The sequence below is a fragment of the Canis lupus genome, chromosome 28, assembly GCF_003254725.2.
Source record: "Canis lupus dingo isolate Sandy chromosome 28, ASM325472v2, whole genome shotgun sequence".
NCBI classification, from domain to species: domain Eukaryota; kingdom Metazoa; phylum Chordata; class Mammalia; order Carnivora; family Canidae; genus Canis; species Canis lupus.
In genome coordinates, this window is record NC_064270.1 from 16614878 (window position 1) to 16635657 (window position 20780).

Here is a 20780-nt window from a genome sequence, read left to right on the forward strand (position 1 = left end):
AGAAATTGAGGAAGATAAAAAGAAATGGAAAGATATTCCATGTTCATGGATTGGAAGAACAAATAGTGTTAAAATGTCTATGCTACCCAAAGCAATCTACACATTCGATGCAATTCCTATCAAAATTTTTCACAGAGCTGGAACAAACTATCCTAAAATTTGTATGGAACCATAAAAGACCTTGAATAGCCAAAGTAATGTTGAAAAAGAAAACCAAAGCTGGAGGCATCACAATTCTGGATTTTAAGCTGTATTACAAAGCTGTAATCATCAGGACAATATGTTACTGGCACAAAAACAGACACATAACTCAATGGAACAGAATAGAAAACCCAGAAATGGACGCTCAACTCTGTGGTCAACTAATCTTTGACAAACCAGGAAAGGCTATCCAATTGAAAAAAGATAGTCTCTTCAATGAATGGTGTTGGGAAAATTGAACAGCCACATGTAGAAGAATAAAACTGGACTATTTTCTTATACCATATACGAAAATAAACTCAAAATGGATGAAAGACCTAAATGTGAGACAGGAATCCATCAAAATCCTAGAGGAGAGCATGGGCAGTAACCTCTTTGACCTCAGGCATGGCAACTTCTTGCTAGACACATCTCCAAAGGCAAGGGAGCAAAATGAACTATTGGGACTTCATCAGGATAAAAGCTTTTGCACAGTAAAGGAAACAATCAATAAAACTAAAAGGCAACCTACAGAATGGGAGAAAATATTTGCAAACATCTCATCAGATAAAGGGCTAGTATCCAAAATCTATAAAGAACTTTTCAAATTCAACACCCAAAAAACAAATGTCAAAAAATGAGCAGAAGACATGAATAGACATTTCTCCAAAGATGACATACTAATGGTTAACAGACACATGAAAAAATGCTCAATATCACTCAGTGTCAGGGAAATACAAATCAAAACCACAATGAGATATTACCTCATACCAGTCAGAATGGCTAAAATTAACTCAGGAAAAACAGATGTTGGCAAGGATGTAGAGAAAAGGGGAACCCTCTTACACTGTTGGTAGGAATCCAAACTAGTGTAGCCACTCTGGAGAACAGTATGGAGGTTCCTCAAAAAGTTAAAAACAGAGCTACCCTATGACTCAGTAATTTCACTTCTAGATATTTATCTAAAGGATACAATAATCATGATCTGAAGGGGCACAATGCACCTCAATGTTTGTAGCAGCAACATTAGCCAAAATATGGAAAGAGCCCAGATGTCCATCAACAGATGGTGGATAAAGAAGATGTGGAGATATCTCCAAAAATAGCAAATAAATTCTTACCCAAATCCAAGATAAGCAATGTATTCTCAATCAAAGTCAAAGCAGAGTTTTACATGGAACTTGACAAGCCAATTTTAAAATTCAAATAGAAAAATATGTGTGCATAAAAAGGTCAACAATTTTTTTTTTCAAAAGAAGAGTGGGGCACCTGGGTGGCTCAGTGGTTGAGCATCTGCCTTTGGCTCAGATTGTGCTCCCAGGGTCCTGAGATCAAGTCCCATATCAGACTCCCCACAGGGAGCCTATTTCTTTATGTCTCTGCCTCTCTCTGTGTCTCTCATGAATAAATAAATAAAATATTTTTTAAAAAGGAAAAGAAGAGTAAAAGGAGAATTACTTTCAAGGTGTAAAAATGTTTTATAAAGCTATAGCTATCAAAATAGTTTGGAATTAGCTTGGGATCAATACTCAATTTCAGAATAGAGGGTCCAGGAATACTGTCTACATGAGAATCCAGGAACTGACAGAGGAAGCACTGCAAATCAGTAGAGAAAGGATGGTATATTCAATAAAAAGGACTGGCGAAATGGGCTATTTATTTGAAAAAATAAATTTAGATACATATCTCATACCATTCATGAAAATAAATTACAGGTGAAATAAGGGAGTATTAGAAAAAAAAATATGTTGAGACTTTGGAAGTCCTTTTAAAGCCACACATACAAAACAAAAGCTCTAAAAAAAAACTATCAGTACATTTGGATCATAACTAGATCATAGCTCCAGATTTTCCCCTTGCATACTCTGTGCTCTTTCCCCCTCCCAGCTGATTGTGGTGAGCTCAAGCAAGGCAACTTACTTCAGAAGCTGGGAGCTGAAGACCCTCTGCCACCTGCATCTCTGAATGACTGCATGGAATAGAGCACCTAATGACCTGAAATAAACTTCCAATCCCTATGCCACTATATTTTTGGAGTTTAGTTATTATCACAGCTTAACTAGCCCTAATTATCATAAATATAAATTAAAATAAAAATAAAAAACTCTACTATCAAAAAGAAAAAGACCAACAACCCGATAGAAAAATAGGCAAAGGATATGAACAGAAGAGGGAATACAAGGTATTTTAGAGTTATAAAGAGATATTCAACCTAATTAGTAATACAGAAAATAAAACAAAGAGGAGGAAATTCCCGAAGAAAAATCTGAGGACATTTCCCAGAACTGAAAGACAAAGGTTTTTTTTATTGAAAGAGCTTACCAATGTCTGGCACATGAGGATGACAAAACAAGCAAACAAAGTAGGATCCTGGTACAAAATAGATGACACACAAATGGGATAACTATGGAGAGGGACTTTTACAAAAGTATTGTCAGGGTAACAGAAACCAGCAAGGCATGATAAAGCATCTGAGGCTAGCATCCACAGAAAATGATCACCACTCCTATGTGTGATGGACAAGGGTGGGGAGTGATTACTGGAACCTGAAGAGATCAGTAGCTGTAGGAAAGGGCTGACTGTTACTGCCAACTCATGATACCACAAAGAAGCCACTGGAGGAATAAAGACCCGGCTCTCTGATCTGCTAAGACCACTCACTGGCTAAGTGCAACCAGAAACTAGAGGCAAGATAGCATGGTGACAATATCCACAGAGGGTAGCCTCTTGAGAACAAGGTGGAAAAGTGTGGGGAGTATATCTGCACCAGCAAACCAAGAACATCCATCAAACCTATCAAGGTGTATAATTATGAAGTCTCCTAAGAGCTGGGATAAAAAAAAAAAAAAGGATCCTGTAAGTTTATAAAGACAAGAATCTGGTTACTTACAAAGAATTGGGAATCAGAAAGGTATTGGATTCTCTGAAGCAAACATTGAGAACTAGAAGATGATGGATCCAGCCTTCAAAATTCTGAGGGGATATCGAGGAACACCTAGGCAAGTTATCAAATGAGTGTGACAGTAGGATAAAGACATTTTAAGAAAAATAAAGTTTCAAAAATGTCTCTCCCACATGCCCTTTCCCAAGAACAGAGCCAAAGCATTGTACAACTTTAAGGGCCAGGCACCATTCACACTGTATTATATTTAAATGGCATGCCAGAAGCACAGCTAAATGATGTCCTCAAACATGGGACGACACAACAGTCCTGCTTAGAAGCCAGCAGAAGATGTCCATCAAAAAAACAAAGAAAAACTCATGGGGTCCCTGGAAAGAGGGGCTCTAACTCAGAGGCAGGTGAGAGGATTTCCTAAGAAGATAGACAAGAGGAGTTCCTAGGACCAGGTACATCACCTAGGGAGCAGGGTGCTTAGACTGGACCTGGAAGATGGAAAAGGTCATAAAACCAACCAACCAACCAACCAACCAACCAACCAACCAACCAATTTGCCAAACAAACAAAACACTGACAGCTTGATTTCCTCAGGTATTTGTATAAAGAAGAGTTATTAGCATTTTGAGAGTCTGAATAGGTAATAGGTACATAAAAAGGCTTAATCTGAAACAAAGGCAATTATTAATTCCAGGAAAAATATGATTATAAAAATGGAAATGTAATATACCATGTGGCTCAGCTTTGAAGAACATTTATGTAACTATAATAGTGTGCATACTGAGTATGGATATATGTGTATGTTGTAGTGATGGGGGTGTAAAAGAACCTTATACCATCTTCTATACCAGAAAGCCCACAGTTAGTGTCAAAATAGAAATAACAGTATTAAAAATATGATTTAGAATGATAGAGGTAGATATCCAAACAAAAAAGCTGAAAGAGGGATCCCTGGGTGGCGCAGCGGTTTAGCGCCTGCCTTTGGCCCAGGGTGCGATCCTGGGGACCCGGGATCGAATCCCACGTCGGGCTCCCGGTGCATGGAGCCTGCTTCTCCCTCTGCCTGTGTCTCTGCCTCTCTCTCTCTGTGTGTGACTATCATAAAAAAAAAAAAAAATGAAAGAACTGGAAACATTTACCTTGGGAGTACAGGAATCCTAGTGAAGAGAAGCAGGGCAGGTGCTGCTTTTAAAACATTATTCTTAATTATATAACTCATTATTTAATTTGTAAAAGTGTAAACATATAACTTTGATAAAAATAAGTACTAAAAAAACAAATAAGACCCAGTGTTTCAGGAAGACAGAGAAGAAAACCATTGTTTATATATAGTGTGGTATGGTTCAAATTCCACCATGGTACAGCACTGGTAAAAAAAACTGAACTTACTGGCAGAGGGGAAAAATGAGTACAGCTCCTCATGCTGTGTTGGAGAAAATAAAGCTTAGAAAGGAATTTTAGACTGAGGGCTAGCATGTAAGTTTATGAAATCATAATACTTAACAGTTTTAGCAAGTGCTTTGATTCTCGTTTTTATCTCTTTCCTTTTCTTGGAAAACAGTTTAACTTCATTTTTGATGGCCTGAAATGGAACAAGTATATCACTTAAACATGCAAGAGAAATGACAGTTATATGATAAATACGTTGATATATACAGAGGCACATAGATACATAGATAGCACTTCTCTAGAAACACAATTTTTTAAAAGACTAATGATACAATACAAATATTTATTACAATTACAAATAATAATACAAAGTGTACATGGAGTAACACCACTCCAATCCCTTGCTTAAAGTTCACTGCAACTATGTAAGTGACCGTCAAAGCAATTTGCAACTGATATCATTTTTAAGGTCAACGGAGAGAAGAAAACAAACAAACAAATAAATAGATGACAAAGGAAACCAGTCTGCTATTTTATTGGGGTCTTGAGTAAGATTAACAAGCTAAATCCAGACACGAGCTGCTGGCTTTGTCACCTTCCTGTACATCTGAAGCCACCATGTCCTTTTTCCTGTTCCTGGCTCACACCTTTTCTTTAAATCAACTTTGTGGCATCCCCCAACATTTGCCTCAAATGAGGTATCTGATTATTCCTCACTTTGGCTTCCCCTAGACACTTTTGTTCTGTCTCATATTAGCTTAAGTACTGTTCTTAAAGCTAATAACTTCATCTAAAGGTTGGCCTGGATGAGGGTGTTTGCTTTCAGCAAAGTTATACTCATATGATGTAATGCACTGCCAAGTAGATCTTGTTCTATCTTCTAACTTTCCAGTGGGTTTTCAAAGGAAACTAATCTATTACTAACTTACAAAGCATTATTTCAAACCTCTTCCATGTTTTATAAATACCTCTTGGCTTTTTTGTTGTATCCAGGGAATCTCCTTTATACCATCAACTTGGACTAAGTCCTCTTGTGATGATGAATCAATGCTTGACTTCATATTCTCACTCATCTTAGAAGAAGACAGACATTTCTTAAAATTAAAATTCTTTGCCTCCCACCCTACTTCATATCATTGCTTTGGATCTTTTTGTACTTGTTGCATTTTTAAAATAATACCAAAAATTTCGCCTGCCTAAGATGTAATAACTTATTAATTTAATTCCTACCAGTCTGTCCTTATATCAGCCACACTTTTCTCTGAGAAGGCAGAAATGATCAGACAAGTTACACATTTACCAAATTACTCTTGGCCTCCTTCCTGTCATTACAGACTACATGCTCCTGCCTATCAAGCCCAGTCTTGCTATAGTACTTAGGAATTCAATCTTTTCCTCCTTTTTGAGGAAAAAAAAAGAAAAATCCCATTGCCTTTCTGCACCATCCATTTCTCCTTTCTACTGAATGTTTCCCAACAAATCTTTTCCAAACATGTTCTAGTATATGCTGTCCTAGGAAAGCTATTGACTGCCCCCTCTCTATGCTCCCCTTTGTAGGAGAATGTCTAGAAAGTTTGGGATGTCACACTCTTCTGAGCCTTCTAGAACGTCACCAGCTGCCCCCTTCTCAGACTCCTTTGCTTCCCTGAACTCTTCTCATGGATCTCTAGAAGTTACTCTGTCTTGATCTCCTCTGTTTCTTGCCATCCCCTCCTCCACAATAACTGTACCTGGTTTTATGGCTTTAAATTCCTTGCATGTGCCCTTGACGCTCAAATCAACATCTTCAATCCTGACCTCTCCTCAGAACTCAAGTTCATCTGTCCAACAGTCTACCTGGTATCTCTCCTGGATGTCTAACAGGTTTCTCAAGCTCAGCATGGGTAATTGATTTCAGAATACCTTCTTCCTCCCCATAACAGCTCCCTTCTCCATAGTCTTCCTCCTCAACCTGCATGGTACCATCTTCTACAAAGTTATTTAAGTAAAAAAATCTAGGAGTCATCCTAGAGTCTTTTCTTTCCCTGTCCTATATCCAATCTATCAGTGATAAACTGTCAATTTTATTTATTTTTTAAAAGATTTTATTTATTTATTCATGAGAGACACACACACACACAGAGGCAAAGACACAGGCTCCATGCACGGAGCCTGATGTGGGACTCAATTCTGGGACCGTGGGATCATGCGCTGAGCCAAACGCAGACACCCAACTGCTGAGCCACCCAGGCGTCCCAAACTGTCCACTTTAACTCTGAAATCTACCTGGAATCTATTACTTCTTCTCCATAATATTTCTCCTCCATTGTTGTAACCCAGACCTCTGCCATATCCTCTTAATTAATCTCCCTGCTTCCATTCTTGTTCCCTACAAGAACCATTCTCTAGGCAGTGGCAAGTAACTATATATATATATATATATATTTATATATAATGATCTTGTATATATATAATATATGTAAATGATTTTGTAAATCCTCTGCTCACAACACTTTAATAGGTTCTCATTACATGTAACATAAAATCCAAACTCCACCTGTGGGCAGCTCTGGTGGCTCAGCGGTTTAGCGCTGCCTTCAGCCTAGGGCCTGATCCTGGAGACCCAGGATTGAGTCCCACCTCAGGCTCCCTGCATGGAGCCTGCTTCTCCCTCTGCCTGTGTCTCTGCCCCTCTCTCTCTTTGTGTCTCTCATGAATAAATAAAATCTTCAAAACAAAACAAAACAAAAAACAAACTCCACCTGGTTTACAAAGCCTTTATCTACCTCTACAATCTCATCTCCTATTGTTTCCCTTGCTCACTTCAACTGCACAAACTTCTCGGGGCCTCAAGCATGCTGTTCTTTCCCCTTTTGCCCTATTCTTGCCTCTCTGCCCCCACCATTGCACCCTCTTTTAGTTCAGATCTCAGTTTACATGTCTGTTCATTGGAGAGATTATTCCAGCCAAACATTAGCATTTTTATTCACTAAATGGATCTTGTCACTATCTAATATTTTCTTGTTTGAGTACTTATCTATCTCTCCCTGCTCACCCACAACTCCTAATTAGAATGTAAGCTCCTTGAAAGCAGAAAATATTTCTGTCTTGTTCATGACTATCTCCCCTACAGCCTGGCACTTTGTAGGTACTTGATAAATATTTGTTAAATAATTGAATGAATGAATAAATGTTCTCTGGCTAGACACTTCCTAAATAAAGTATATGATGTAAAGGGAGAGAGAGACTGGTTTGATCAAGCACCAGAATTAGGAGTAAGATTTGTTTTTCAGGCAAGCCCAGATCTTATATTATGGTTTAAATAAGATCTAGGATATAATATTAGCTTTGAGAATATTGCTTTGAGAAAGGCTGAGTATTTTCTCACAGAGGTAGCTCATGCTCTTTTCAAAAACCACGGTATACCTGGATTAAGTATCTGCTAAAAGAAAACCACAAACTGAAAACTGATATCTGATTTAGTAAAGGAGAGGTGGTAGGTGGGGGGAAGAGGAGAAGGAAGGAAGGAAGGGAGGACAGAAGGACAAATGCTATGTTGGAACTCAACTGAGCATTCAGATTTTGATTCCAGATTCAAGGACTCTCCTTGTTGTATACTTAAATAATCATTTTCCTCATCCATGGTGTTGTGCAGAGAAATTAAAAGTTTCTCGTAATATTCGATAACTTCACTGGCTAAGTTTCCTCCAAACCGCCTATATTAATAAAAAAGAAATAAACAGGCTACAAAACCACAATTTTAAAAAGTCACATTAAGTAGCATTATTTCCAGATACCTAACTATTTCTACACAAAGAAATATGGTGTCAATTCTCCACAGTGCCCTGTAGTTATCAAGACTCTGCTTCTTAGAAGAGAGCCCTTTCATGGGCTCCTAGACATAATAATCCTCTTGACCTCTCTGAGGGGACCTCTCCTCACATTGTCCCTGTACTCCTCCAACAGGTGTTATGAAAGGGAGGACTGATCATCTCGTATGTACTAACTCTGTCTTGTTATTTTTTGCATTTTGATGCTCTAACAACTGGAGCCTTGCTGACCCTTGAGGCACCGCTCCTTCCAAGACCAGCCAATTGCTACAGGTAGGAAACCACTCACCATGGAGCCTCCTTTCAAATACAAACCAACCGATCCAGAGCCCACACCTCCAATTCAGGGCTACTATTTCTTTACCCTAATCACCTCAGGGCCAAGTATCAGACAATGGGGGCCATTATCCAAATTAGCCAATGCTAAACCTACCTGCTTCTTCCCATGGAAACCAAAATAAAGCTTTTGCCCACATTTCCTTTCTTCCCTCTGCCTCCTTACCCACCTAGGTGATTTCCCACACGGCCCTATCACATAGTTTGGCAAACGTCCTTCTCTCGGGATCTGTGAGTGTAATAATCTTCAATGGCAGTTGTCTCCTGTCATGGTGGCCTTGCTACATATAAATAATAACAAAATCTTTATTTTAAAACACTATAGACATGAAGTTGCTTTGTGTATACTGTACATACCTCCATCTCAGGTGAACAAGGGTGCCATCATCTTTCCCATTCACCAGAATGTTTTGTCCATCCATTGAAATCCTCACGGATTGAATCCCGTGCCCCTGGTGAGAATGACTCCGACTTCGAGCAAATGTTTCCTCAATAGTTTTAAGAACAGAATGCAAGAATTACAAATGCAATTCTAGCAGACAGTTTTCCTAAGAGGGTCACATGCACTTTTGCTTGTGGATAAATCTTTTTCTGTTTGTTAACAGCATTTTATTTGGCATGGAAGTAGCCTCTCAGTAATACAGAGCATTGGAAATTGCTAGTACAAAACATGTTCACCAATACTGATTTATTTTCTCATTTGTGTAGGATAGGAGGAAAGGGATTATAATCACCAATTTGTAATAGGAAAACCAGACACAGAAGCAACTTGCTGAAGGCTACGCAGTTATGGGAGGGACCTCAAGCAAGCGGAGATGGCAAATACAGATGCTTTCAAGGGTCAGGTAGGTTTCATTTGTGTGTGATGAGTGGTTGAGAGAGGGGAAGAGGAACTCTGAAGAATGGAAGGTAACATGCCCCACATGGAGGATGCCAAACCAGTTCAAGTAGAACCCAAACAAAACACATCACTGATTTGTTACACAGGGCGACAATTTAACTAAAAACTGGGATTTCTGTGTCACACTGGTTCTCAACCATGATTTTTTTTAGTTTAACTTTTTAAATAGGCAATACATTCACATGGTTCAAGATTTAAAAACTATTAGGAGTATGCAGGGAAATCTCCTTTCTGTTTCTATTCCCCAACTACCTCCCAAAGCCAATCAGTGTAATTAATACATTTAATATCCTTTCAGAGGTTTTTAAAAAATGCATATGAACAAATTTTTATGCAGACATAATTTTTGACATAAATTATAGCATAATACACTGTATTATGCATCTTGCTTTTCCTCCCTAAAAATAGATTTTGAGGTTCTTTCCATATTGTGACATAAATATTTTCTCATCCTGGATAATATTCCATATACATTATTTATGCATTATTTATATACTGTTATTTATTTATTCAGTCCTCTGTTGATAGTCATTAGGTTGCTTTGACAAACAGTGCTGCCATAGAATCACCCAGGAGAACTTTGATGTCTTCCCACATCATGCCACCATCAGCTCGGCATACAGTATAAATCATTTGAATAAGACAATGTAGCAAAGTTTGCAAATTATGAACTTCAAAATAATCTCTAAAAGATTCAAGATTTCCCCCATATAATAATAGTATCACTTTTGCCCAGCTGTAGTTCAAATATGTTTTCTTATACAGATGAATAAGGACAGCCAGATGTGCCCACCAGGGCCCAGTTTATCTGTGAACCTGCAGAAGTATGTCATGTAGGTAGCTGCAAGGCTTCAGGTGTGTGGATAGAACCCTGGGTAAGAACTACTGACCTCATTAAAGTACACTGATAACCAGTACAACTTGTCTCAAAGCCTAGAAAAGGCTCCTCCACATTCTGGGGAGTCTATTTTCACTTTCTCAATGGAAATCAGAAATAGTAAGAGTATTGGAGCTGTTGAGGTCTGCAATTGAGGAGGAAGGACTTGGTAAGGGCCGCACCCTCTCCTTTATGCTCTTCCAGCATCTCTAGAAGAAATAAAGAGGAGTGGGAGGGTGGCAGTAGCAACCAGCCCAAAGTCGCTCCAGGACAGGGAGACAGGAGTAATAATCTCTAGATTTGCACAGTAATTCACTAATTCCAAAGCAGTTTTGCATATCCCCTCTCCCTGGCTCTCATCAGAATCCCACAGGCTGAGAGCACAGAAGATTCCCCCTAATATTCCAGATGAGTGTCTGTAGCGCAGTGAAGCTCAGTAAATCTCCGAGCCTCACAACTAAGTGGTGATGGAGCTGGGCTGCAATTTTCCTACAGTATCCCTGTCCCATGCTCTTACTGGTAGATCTCAGTCTACTGGTTGGTGTTTCCTTCCTTGGAAACTCAAACCTCAGTACATAAAAACACTTGTAAAATGTTAAAGTCATTACTACCATCAGTGGTAAGTTATGAATTAATTTACCTAAGAAAGAAGCCCAATTCCTTCCCTGAGGGCTTTTGTTCCTTATATGAGATTAAGATATACATCCCAATATTAAAAAAGCAGGAGGGAGAGGTGGTGGTAGCTTACCAAAGTCCGAACATCTCGGATACACAGAATTCCACCTTTAGCTATTGTTATGAGCCACAATCCATGTGGAGACAGAGAGAGCATCCCAGGTCCATAGTGTTTGCTTTGTACTTTTTGGTGTGGCTTAAGAATGCAAATACCACTGTGTTCCTGCCAATCAAAGAACATGGCCCCATTATAGAAAAGATCAGGGGAGCAATACCTTAGGGTTTGCACTTGTGCTGTACGATCAGATACAAATCTACAAATATGCTGATGGAAATAAACCTATACACCATTTTTTAACCACATTTGCACCATATTTTCATCTCTGTTTGAAAACTAAAGTTTGTTCTAACCAACTAAGAGAAGTCTTTATACATTAGCTACTATTAAAGATCCCAGCCTACACTAACAATCTTTGTTTTTTTTTTTTTTTTTTAAAGATTTTATCTATTTATTTGAGAGAGTGAGTACAGGAGCAGGGGGAAGGGGCAGAGGGAGAAGGAGACTCCCCACTGAGCAGGGGACCTGCCATGGGGCCCCATCCCAGGACCCCAAGATCATGACTTAAGCTGATGACAGACACTTAACCAACTGAATCACCCAGATAGATGCCTCTGACAATCTTTATCTATTACTACTTCTTTTCACATACCCCTATGCTTAAGTCAATTAAATGAGTCAGTATTCCCTCATGCACTCCCACCTCCAGTCCCTACACATGCTATAACTTTTGTTTGGAATGCCTTCTCCCCTTTTATTTCCACCAATCCTGTCCCTTCTCTACCTCAGCAAACTGCCCCTACCCCCACTAAGATTGTACACATATTTCTCCACATCTAAATCTGACCTATTTTTCAAAGGCCAGTTCAAGTATTACTTCCTTCATGAAGCTTTCCTTGAATTCTCTTTGCCACAAATATTTCTTCTTTCTTGGAATTTCTGTCTCATACCTTGCTGACATTGGCTACCCTGGGAGAGGAGGGTTTAGAAGGAAGGGTGGTAGATAATCTGGGCCTGTGTGTGTAGCAGGAGTGGTATGATACTGAGAGATTTTTGAAAAGAGTATGATACAAGGATGGCAGAGATGTAGTTTATCTATTTTGTGCAATTTTGCTTATGACTCAGATGCAAAGTTCCACCAAATCCATCCACCCTGTAGCGCCTGACACCTATGGAATAGATGTTCTAAGGCTACTTTGTTGTTAAAGGCACTAAAATAATTGTGTTACTTGCATTTTTGTTTATCTAACAAGTATGACATATGTAGCACAAGTATGGTACTCAAATGTGTTTAGTATTTATCATGGATTAACAAATAATGCTAATAATGTATCTAATTCAAGAGAATTATGTTACTATAATAAAGCCATTTGTTAACTGGACTATAATGTTAAAGCTTGGATCTTGTCTAATTAATACAGTGTGTGAATCTTGATTTCTAAGATATATAATAGCACACTTAAGTTTTGGCATACTTGTTGAGGAATAAGGTAGCTGCAGATGTATGGCACTTGGTTACAGAAGCCATATATTTGGTGACTTTGAAAGTCCAACACGGCAGAGGACAGGGTGTGTTCTATCTCATACCGGAACTTGTGAATGAGTTCATCTTTCAGCCTCCCTCTTTCATCTGTAAAGCTTGCAGAAACTATAAGATTTGGAGGAGAGGAAAGATCATTTGCACTGTATATTGATTTTATTTTTTAATCATTATGCATAACTATGAAAAATGAAGTAAAAATTTAAATGCTTGATTAATAATGCAGAAGCCATTTAGAGGATAAAAATGATCCAAAAACAACATAGCTTCATTAGAACTACTTAAGTATTAAATCACTGACAGCACATAAAATATCCTTTATAAGGCCTTGGTTAAATTAATCAATTAAGTAGAGACATATTAAAAGATACTCATGCTGGTCTAGAGATTCTTAATTAAGACACAAGAGTACTTGGAGATTTTCAGCTCTCTTATACTCTAATTATGTATTTGTAAACTAGCTCCTCAAATATATTTGTTATTTAAAACAAAGTGTCTATTTTATCAGATTGCTTTATCCAAAAAGCTTTCTTTACAATTTTATCAGTGAAAGTAACTGCACAGTAACCTGTCTGAAGTTAACTATGTATATTTGAAGCTACAAAACAAGAGATATCATGAAATGACAAATCAGTCTGACAAAAGTGCCAGTTGATCCTATTTCTCTTGTCTGGTAATAAAATAAGATGAATGACAAGGCCTAGAGGTAATAAGATAGGTTCATATGAATGACAAGACCTAGAGGTCCACATTGCATATTGGTTAGCAGCTACATCAGTTTCACTTTGTATATGTGCTGCCGAAGCGAGTACATATCAGTTTTACTTTGTAAGCACAAAAGATGGCCCTTTTACCTCTTCACATATTGAGGGGGAAAAAAATGCAATCACTAGGGGATAAAAAAGAAAGCAAGCTAAGTAACTACTCATCTGGGCCCAGCACAGAATTGGCTGCTTGATTTTTCTTTACCTTGTGGTAGTATTTTAGGCAGAGTAAATATGTCCAATCTGCTTCTTCCTGTTTCTGTAAGTGGGGAAAGCACCATCACTTCTACTATGTCTGTTTCCAAAAGAGACACTGTGGATATTTGTAAAATGTCTTTGCCCACCTCTGAAAGCAAATGGAAATCATTATAAATGGTCATTCACAAGTTTAAGGAATCTTTTATCTTCCCAAATAAGATACCACATTATAGAATTGCCTTCACTAAATCTTTCAATTTCAATTTATTTATTGCATATTGAAAGTAACCTTTAAATATGAGTGATGGGGACATTTTTGATAAATGATGAGGGACTATTGTGATTAGGTATCTGGGTTGGCAGATGCAAGCCAGCTCAGTTGGGCTCAGCTTCTTTCCCTGTTAGGGAAGCCTCTGGAATCTGCCATGTTCACCCCACTCAGGAGCACCTGCATGCTCCAGCCCCTTGATGCTCTGCTCTGGCTTGTTCATCCACTCCTGTTACTGGATAAACTCAGAAATCAGTGTTCTTTGAATCTGTAGTCAAGGTATTGCAGGGGTGGTGGAAATGCCCATGACTTGATGAGTTTGCTCCTCTGGAAATCAGGCCTCTGAAACGTGCCATACCTTCACACACCTTTGGTTCTTTCCAGAGTCACTACTCCCCCTTTCCACAGGGGCTGCTCTGTATGTGTCCACTTTATCAGTCCCTCCCCTTAGGTGTTCAGCTGATCATTTATCCTCTGACATAACAAAGAAGACCAAAGACATCTGATACAAAGTGGACTCAATGTTCTTTTTCAGAAAACATTTTTGTATGAACAAAATGCAATCCTTTGTATCTCTGATTTTGAGTCCATACCACCAATCTCCTATTAGACCAGATGCTCTCAAGGACCTCATTTTATCTTCTTGTGTCTTTTATGGTTTCTTCTTTTCAGCACTCAAGACTCCCCAGTCTTCAAATTGAGACCTTGCTGCAACCCTGCTTCCCCAACACGGTTGCTATCGATGCCAATTCTCTTTTCTCTGCTGCAAACTTCTTAAAACAGGAATTGCTACTTACTGACTTCACTTCCTAACCGCCACCCCCTCCCTAACCTCTTTGTCATTCTGCTCCAAGGAAGCAGCTCTCCCAAAAGTCACCTGCTAATGGGCACATGCATGAGGGCCTCATTCCAGCCCTCACTGTACTCACACTCAAGTTTGTGCCAGTCCACACACTTATCTTTCTGGAGTGGGTGACTCCACTCCAGTGCTCTCATTACCATGGCTTGTCCTGTTTGCTTTACTGCATCATCTTCCTCTGTCCATAACTTCAGTGGAAGTTGCTTTTCCCATCCCACACTATGACTGACCAGATATATTAAAAAATGGAATATTCAGGCAGGATGTGCATCCACTATGAGATAAGCCATAGGTCCTACTATGCTCTATGCCTTCAAATTTCTATATTTAGCTTGCTTGTTTGGCCTCATTAAGCAATTAGATTTGCTTTTGCTCTGTATTCTTAAGCCATTTATTTCATCAGCTTCCATAATTTCAAGATCAGAATTCTATCATTGACTTGAACTATAAATCTTCAAATATTACTTAGTATCCCCCAACTAAAGAGCATATTAGCTTCAATTCTACAGAGCTTATCAGCTCACACTATCCCTCAACTTCTTTAATTTCCTTTTGTCTTGAGTGTATCCTTCACTTGATGAAATTGTGAACTTTCACCATCTGGACTAGAAAATTTGGAGTCACTGCTGATCCTCACCTCTCACATCTAATGTAATACCAAGTCCTATCAATTCCATCATGCAGAGCTGTCCCCTCCTTCCTCTTTCTGGGGCTGCTGTATGGTGTGTACATTGTGGATAAGAGTATAAGCCTGAGGATAGACTTCCTGAGTTTGAGTCTTGGCTCCATCACTACCTAGCTACATGACTGGGAACCAGTATTTAATATCACTGAGCCTCAACTACCTCATCTATAAATTGGGATAGTAATAGTCTCTACCTCATAAAATTTGTCTATGAGGGTTAAATGAATTAACACACACCAAATTCTTAGGACACTATCACATGGCAAGGAATCCCTCAATAAATATTGGCTGTTGCTATGATTAATATCATCTCTTGCCTGGGCTACTATAATTATTCCCTTACTCATCGTTTTTATTCCATACTCTTGCCTTTCACCTCCATCCTTCATACTAATAGCAGAGTCGCCCTCTAAAATCCAAGTCAAGTCATACCTGTCTCATCTTGAAAACTTCTGATGGTGTCCCATTACCCACAGGAAAAAAGTCCAGACTCCTTGGAATTACATTCAAGACCCTCATCTTCTTTCAGACTTCATTGCCATGATCATCATCTAGTAAACTCTTCTGTTTACCTATTATACTGGACTTCCTGCCATTCTAAGTGCCTTTGCTCAGTCTTTTATCTTTTTTTTTATTTATAAATGTATTTTTTATTGGTGTTCAATTTGCCAACATATAGAATAACACCCAGTGCTCATTCCGTCAAGTGCCCACCTCAGTGCCCGTCACCCAGTCACCCCCACCCCCTGCCCACCTCCCCTTCCACCACCCCTAGTTCATTTCCCAGAGTTAGAAGTCTCTCATGTTCTGTCTCCCTTTCTGATATTTCCCACTCATTTTTTCTCCTTTCCCCTTTATTCCCTTTCACTATTTTTTATATTCCCCAAATGAATGAGACCACATAATGTTTGTCCTTCTCCGATTGTCAGTCTTTTATCTTGAGCTAAAATACTAATATGTCCCATCCTCCACTATTTACATCCTCAGAGAACTCTCTCACAATCCTCTGTACCTCCTTACCTGTGCCCTCTCTACCTCCGCTCCTTTCCTTGCACCTGGGAGAATTGCTTCTTCCTCTGAGACCACACAGCACTCTACTTATTCCTCCACCACTAAACTGTCTTTTTGAACTTTCTATTCAGCACTCACTGGCCTAGGTTCAGCATTTTACACCTAGTAGTCACTCACTAATTTTAAAAAGTCAATGAATAAATTTAAAAATATGTTTTGGGGGAAAATTTACATATATATTTGGTCCTTAAGCCAGTATTTAGTTCTTACTATTTATCACATAAGTTTTTCTTCACCTTCCAGTTCTGTGGTTTACCTGGGCATGGGTATCGCATTACTGAAAAACCTGGATGTCATTTTGTTTAAAAAGGAAATATTAAAGATACATGTAATAAAACTTTCTTTAGATATCTTTATTAAATAGAGATAAAATGTTTTTTAAAGATTTTTATTTATATATTCATGAGAGACACAGAGACAGGCAGAGACATAGGCAGAGGGGGAAGCAGGCTCCCTGTAGGGAGCCCGATGCAGGAATCAATCCCAAGACCCCAGGATCACGACCTGACCCGAAGGTAGATACTCAACCACTGAGCCACCCAAGTGCCCCGAGATAAAATACTTTAAAATATGTTTAAAGGATAAAACAACTGAATTTTTAGAAATATATAGCATTATATATAATATATACAATATGCACATAAATTATATAGTATATAATGTATATAATATGCATATATACACTATATACAATGTCTAACATTAGAAATATCTAAATTCATTAATTAAGAAAGTTTATTTAACATCAACTATATACCAAGAAGGTGTACCAAAAACCCTTTAAATATGATGTAGGAATTCTCCTATGCAACTTACCGCAGTTATTTAAATGTCTCTCTTTTAGAAAGTAAACCACAAATTAGCCCCATTTCCACAACCTTAAATTCTTTAGGATGAAGTGACCAATATTTCATATTAATAAGCTTTCCATGTAGTACCTGTGAATCCAAGGACCTGAAACAAACTTGATGGACTGGCATTGATAATAAAGATGTAGCCTCCTGATGTTCCAACTAATAGATATATTCCTTGCTGGTCATAGCTAGAGAAGAAGAAATCTGAGAATCAGATTTTGCTTGTTTCACTAAGATGGTAAACAAATTTAATAAATTAATAAATGACAGTGTGGAGATGTACTCAAAACCAGTAATTCTTCTAGTTTGTAACATTTTTTAAAAAAGATTTTAGTTAAAAAAAAAAAAAGATTTTAGTTATTTTTTCATGAGAGATACAGAGAGAGAGGCAGAGACACAGGCAGAGGGAGAAGCACGCTCCCTGTGGGCAGCCTGATGCAGTACTTGATCCCAGGACCTTGGAATCATGACCTGAGCCAAAGGCAGACACTCAACCACTGAGCCACCCAGGTGCCCCTAGTTGGTGACTTTTAATATTATCCTATCTTATAAAAAAGCCAAGTGATGACATAGCAATGCAATCATGACATTCTAGGTTAACGCTATTTTGAAATTGCAGCTTCTAAGTGCATAGTCAAGAAGATGCAGTAGCACTGGGTAAGTTCATCAGAAGTGAATGAACTATGACAGCAGAGCCTTCTTGGTATTTCCGGGGGAAGTAAACAATTCTCACACTAGTGATCAGTGCCACATCAAAGCACTCTTCAGTACTAGTGCCCCCCAGGAGGAGGACGAATGCAGTGAAATTTTTCCGCACCTCCATCAAAGTAGGAAAATAGGAAGAAACAAATTAAAATAAGAGAAGAGGATCTGAGAAAGAGGAGGCAGTAAACATGTAGATGGAGGGAAGTGAGGGATCCTCTCCTCTTGTGCGGGAGGGGGCCACTTGCAGGAACAACACGATGGTGGAAACCTGGCTCCTCCAGGCATGAGCTGGGCAATCCTCCAAAGGCTTCTCTTAACTTCTCTGAACCTGAATTCTCTCATTTGTTGAACAGGGACAAGCATAATAACTTTCTGACCGGATAGTGAGGATCACATTCAATAAGCTACAATGTATGACAGCACCTCAAACTGGAAAGCAGGGCACAAATGTCAGTTCTGATAATGCTTACTATTATGATCAATTAACAAAAGAGAAAAATAATTGCAATATACAAGTCTAAATCCAATGTCTTTATGCTGTCTTCTAAAAAGTATTATTTCAAAAGATTTGAAATCAGGAGAGGGGCAAGATGGCGGAAGAGGAGGGGTCCTCAACTCATCTGGTCCCACAAACTTACTTATATAATTTTCGAAACATCCTGAACACCTATGAATTTGACCTGAGATTTAAAGAAAGAACAGCTAGAATGCTACAGAGAGAAAAATTTTCACTTCTAACAAAGTAGGAAGGTGGAAAAAAAAAAAAAGAAGGTGGGGGAGGGGAACTGCCACTAGCAGGGCTAGAGCAGAGCCCCGAAAGCCTCCAGGGCACAAAAACCCAGCCACGGAGAAGCGGAGAAGCGGGAACTTTAAAAATCCGCTCCGTAGTTTTCTCTGATGGAAAAGTGCTTATCAGGGAAATTGGGCAGAATTGCAGGAGGGGCAGTGAAGCCTAAAGATTCCTAGAGTCACTATAAGAGGGGCCCCTGGGGGGGAAAAGTTCACTGCAAACCCTGATTTAATATCGGTAAAGGGCTGGAGTGCTGCAACCCTCTGGGGCATTTGCGAGAAGCCAGTGGGTTATGCGGCCCAGCTCTGAAGAGGCCTTTATACTAGAGGCCAGCAACAGATGGAGGTGGCTGTACTCCATTCCCTTCAGGAGAGGCGGCCCCTGGGAGCGCAGGTCCAGTGGCCCAGGGCCCGGGATCCCAGGGCACCCAAGGGGACAAAGCCAGTGATCCTCCATGCCCCCTGGGACAGGCAGAAGTGGGGAGGGCACAGGAAAGTGAGGATTCTCCTGCTGCTGGGCACCCCACAACCTGTGAAGATCAGTGCACCCATGCAAGCCTCAGGAGCATCTAGGTCAGTGCAGACTGGGAGACTGCAGTTAGTTACCACAGGGAGCTTGACTCCAGAGCTGGAAATCTGGCCACTGCCATTATTGTTTTTCTTCTTTGTTTCACTGTGTGCCTGGGAGAGGTGGGGCCTCTGTGGAACCGAGGCCTCATGGAGTAAACAGCTCCCACTGAGCCCAGCACCTGGTGAAGGAACAGGGCATCTCTGCCCAGGCACAGACACATGAGAATCAGCACAGCAGACTCCTCCCCAATAGAACTGCTGGAAGTACAAGGGAAAAGCAAGTTTACTGAACAAGCAGCACTGGAAAGCACCAGGACTGAGGGAAAATAGTATATAGAACAAGAGGGTCCTTTTTTTTTCTTTTTCCATTACAACTCATTTTTATATCAGACTAAAAATTTCCAATATTTTTTTCTCTTTTTCCACCTTAACTACAATATTTTACCAACTCTTCAATTTTAAGTTTTTTCCTTTTTGACCTTCATATTTCTACAATTACATGTCTTAGATATATTATTCACTTCTATATTCCCTTCAACGTATTCAATTTAATTTTGGTAGATATACGAGATATGGGTTTGTTTGTTTGTTTGTTTTTTGCCTCGTTTTGTTTTACAATGGTGGAAGTTAGTACCTTCTAACACGCGACCAAAATATACACAGAACCAAATTGAATACCATGTTGGTTCATTCTGTGAGATTAAATTCTCTCTTCCTTCCCATTCTGCCCCCTTCTTTTATCTTGTTTATGTTTTTGTGGTTAGTGTTGGGGCTTTATATAAGTATTTGGTATATATAAATTTGGGATTGAGCATCTTCTAACATACAGTACAAAATACACTCAGAACCAAGAGGATCACCCTCTAGGTCCCCTCAGGTAGACTACATTCTCTCTCCACTACCATTTCCTCACCACCACCATCCTCCCTCCCCCGTTTTTCTTTTTTCTCTTTTCTTTTTTTTTTATTCTTTGTTTTTGGCTTTTTATTTTTTACTCCTTTGTTTTGAAATTTGTTTTTCACTTTAGTGGTCCTTTTATTTTGTTCTGTTCTTTTTCTTTTATTTTCTGGTCTCTGACCTCTTCAGAATCATGTAGGGTGTATTTTACTTAGGTTGTGGTTGATTTTGTGTATGTGTGTGGTTGATATTTTTGACTCAGCCTGCTCATACGGCCAATCTGCACTGGACAAAATGACTAGAAGGAAGAATTTAGCACAAAAGAAAGAACTGGAAACAATAGTCTCTGCCACAGAGTTACAGAATTTGGGTTTAAATACAATGTCAGAAATTCAATTCATAAATACAATTATAAAGCTACTGGGGGCTCTGGAAAAAAGTGTAAAGGAATCTAGAGAC

The 20780-nt window shown here is 39.1% G+C and overlaps 1 protein-coding gene across 3 annotated transcripts in view; it reads right to left on the reverse strand.

Annotated features, from left to right (window-relative positions):
• CFAP43 (cilia and flagella associated protein 43) overlaps positions 1–20780 on the reverse strand; it is a 112785-nt gene that overhangs the window by 44348 nt on the left and 47657 nt on the right. For all 3 annotated transcript variants that reach the window (XM_025467120.3, XM_025467121.3, XM_025467119.3), the window contains 8 exons: positions 17445–17548; positions 13631–13771; positions 12597–12769; positions 11137–11286; positions 8968–9098; positions 8013–8160; positions 5434–5538; positions 4581–4658 (listed from right to left, as the gene is read on the reverse strand). In XM_025467120.3, the coding sequence (XP_025322905.3) occupies positions 4581–4658; positions 5434–5538; positions 8013–8160; positions 8968–9098; positions 11137–11286; positions 12597–12769; positions 13631–13771; positions 17445–17548 (1030 nt within the window). The remainder of the gene's footprint in view (positions 1–4580; positions 4659–5433; positions 5539–8012; positions 8161–8967; positions 9099–11136; positions 11287–12596; positions 12770–13630; positions 13772–17444; positions 17549–20780) is intronic.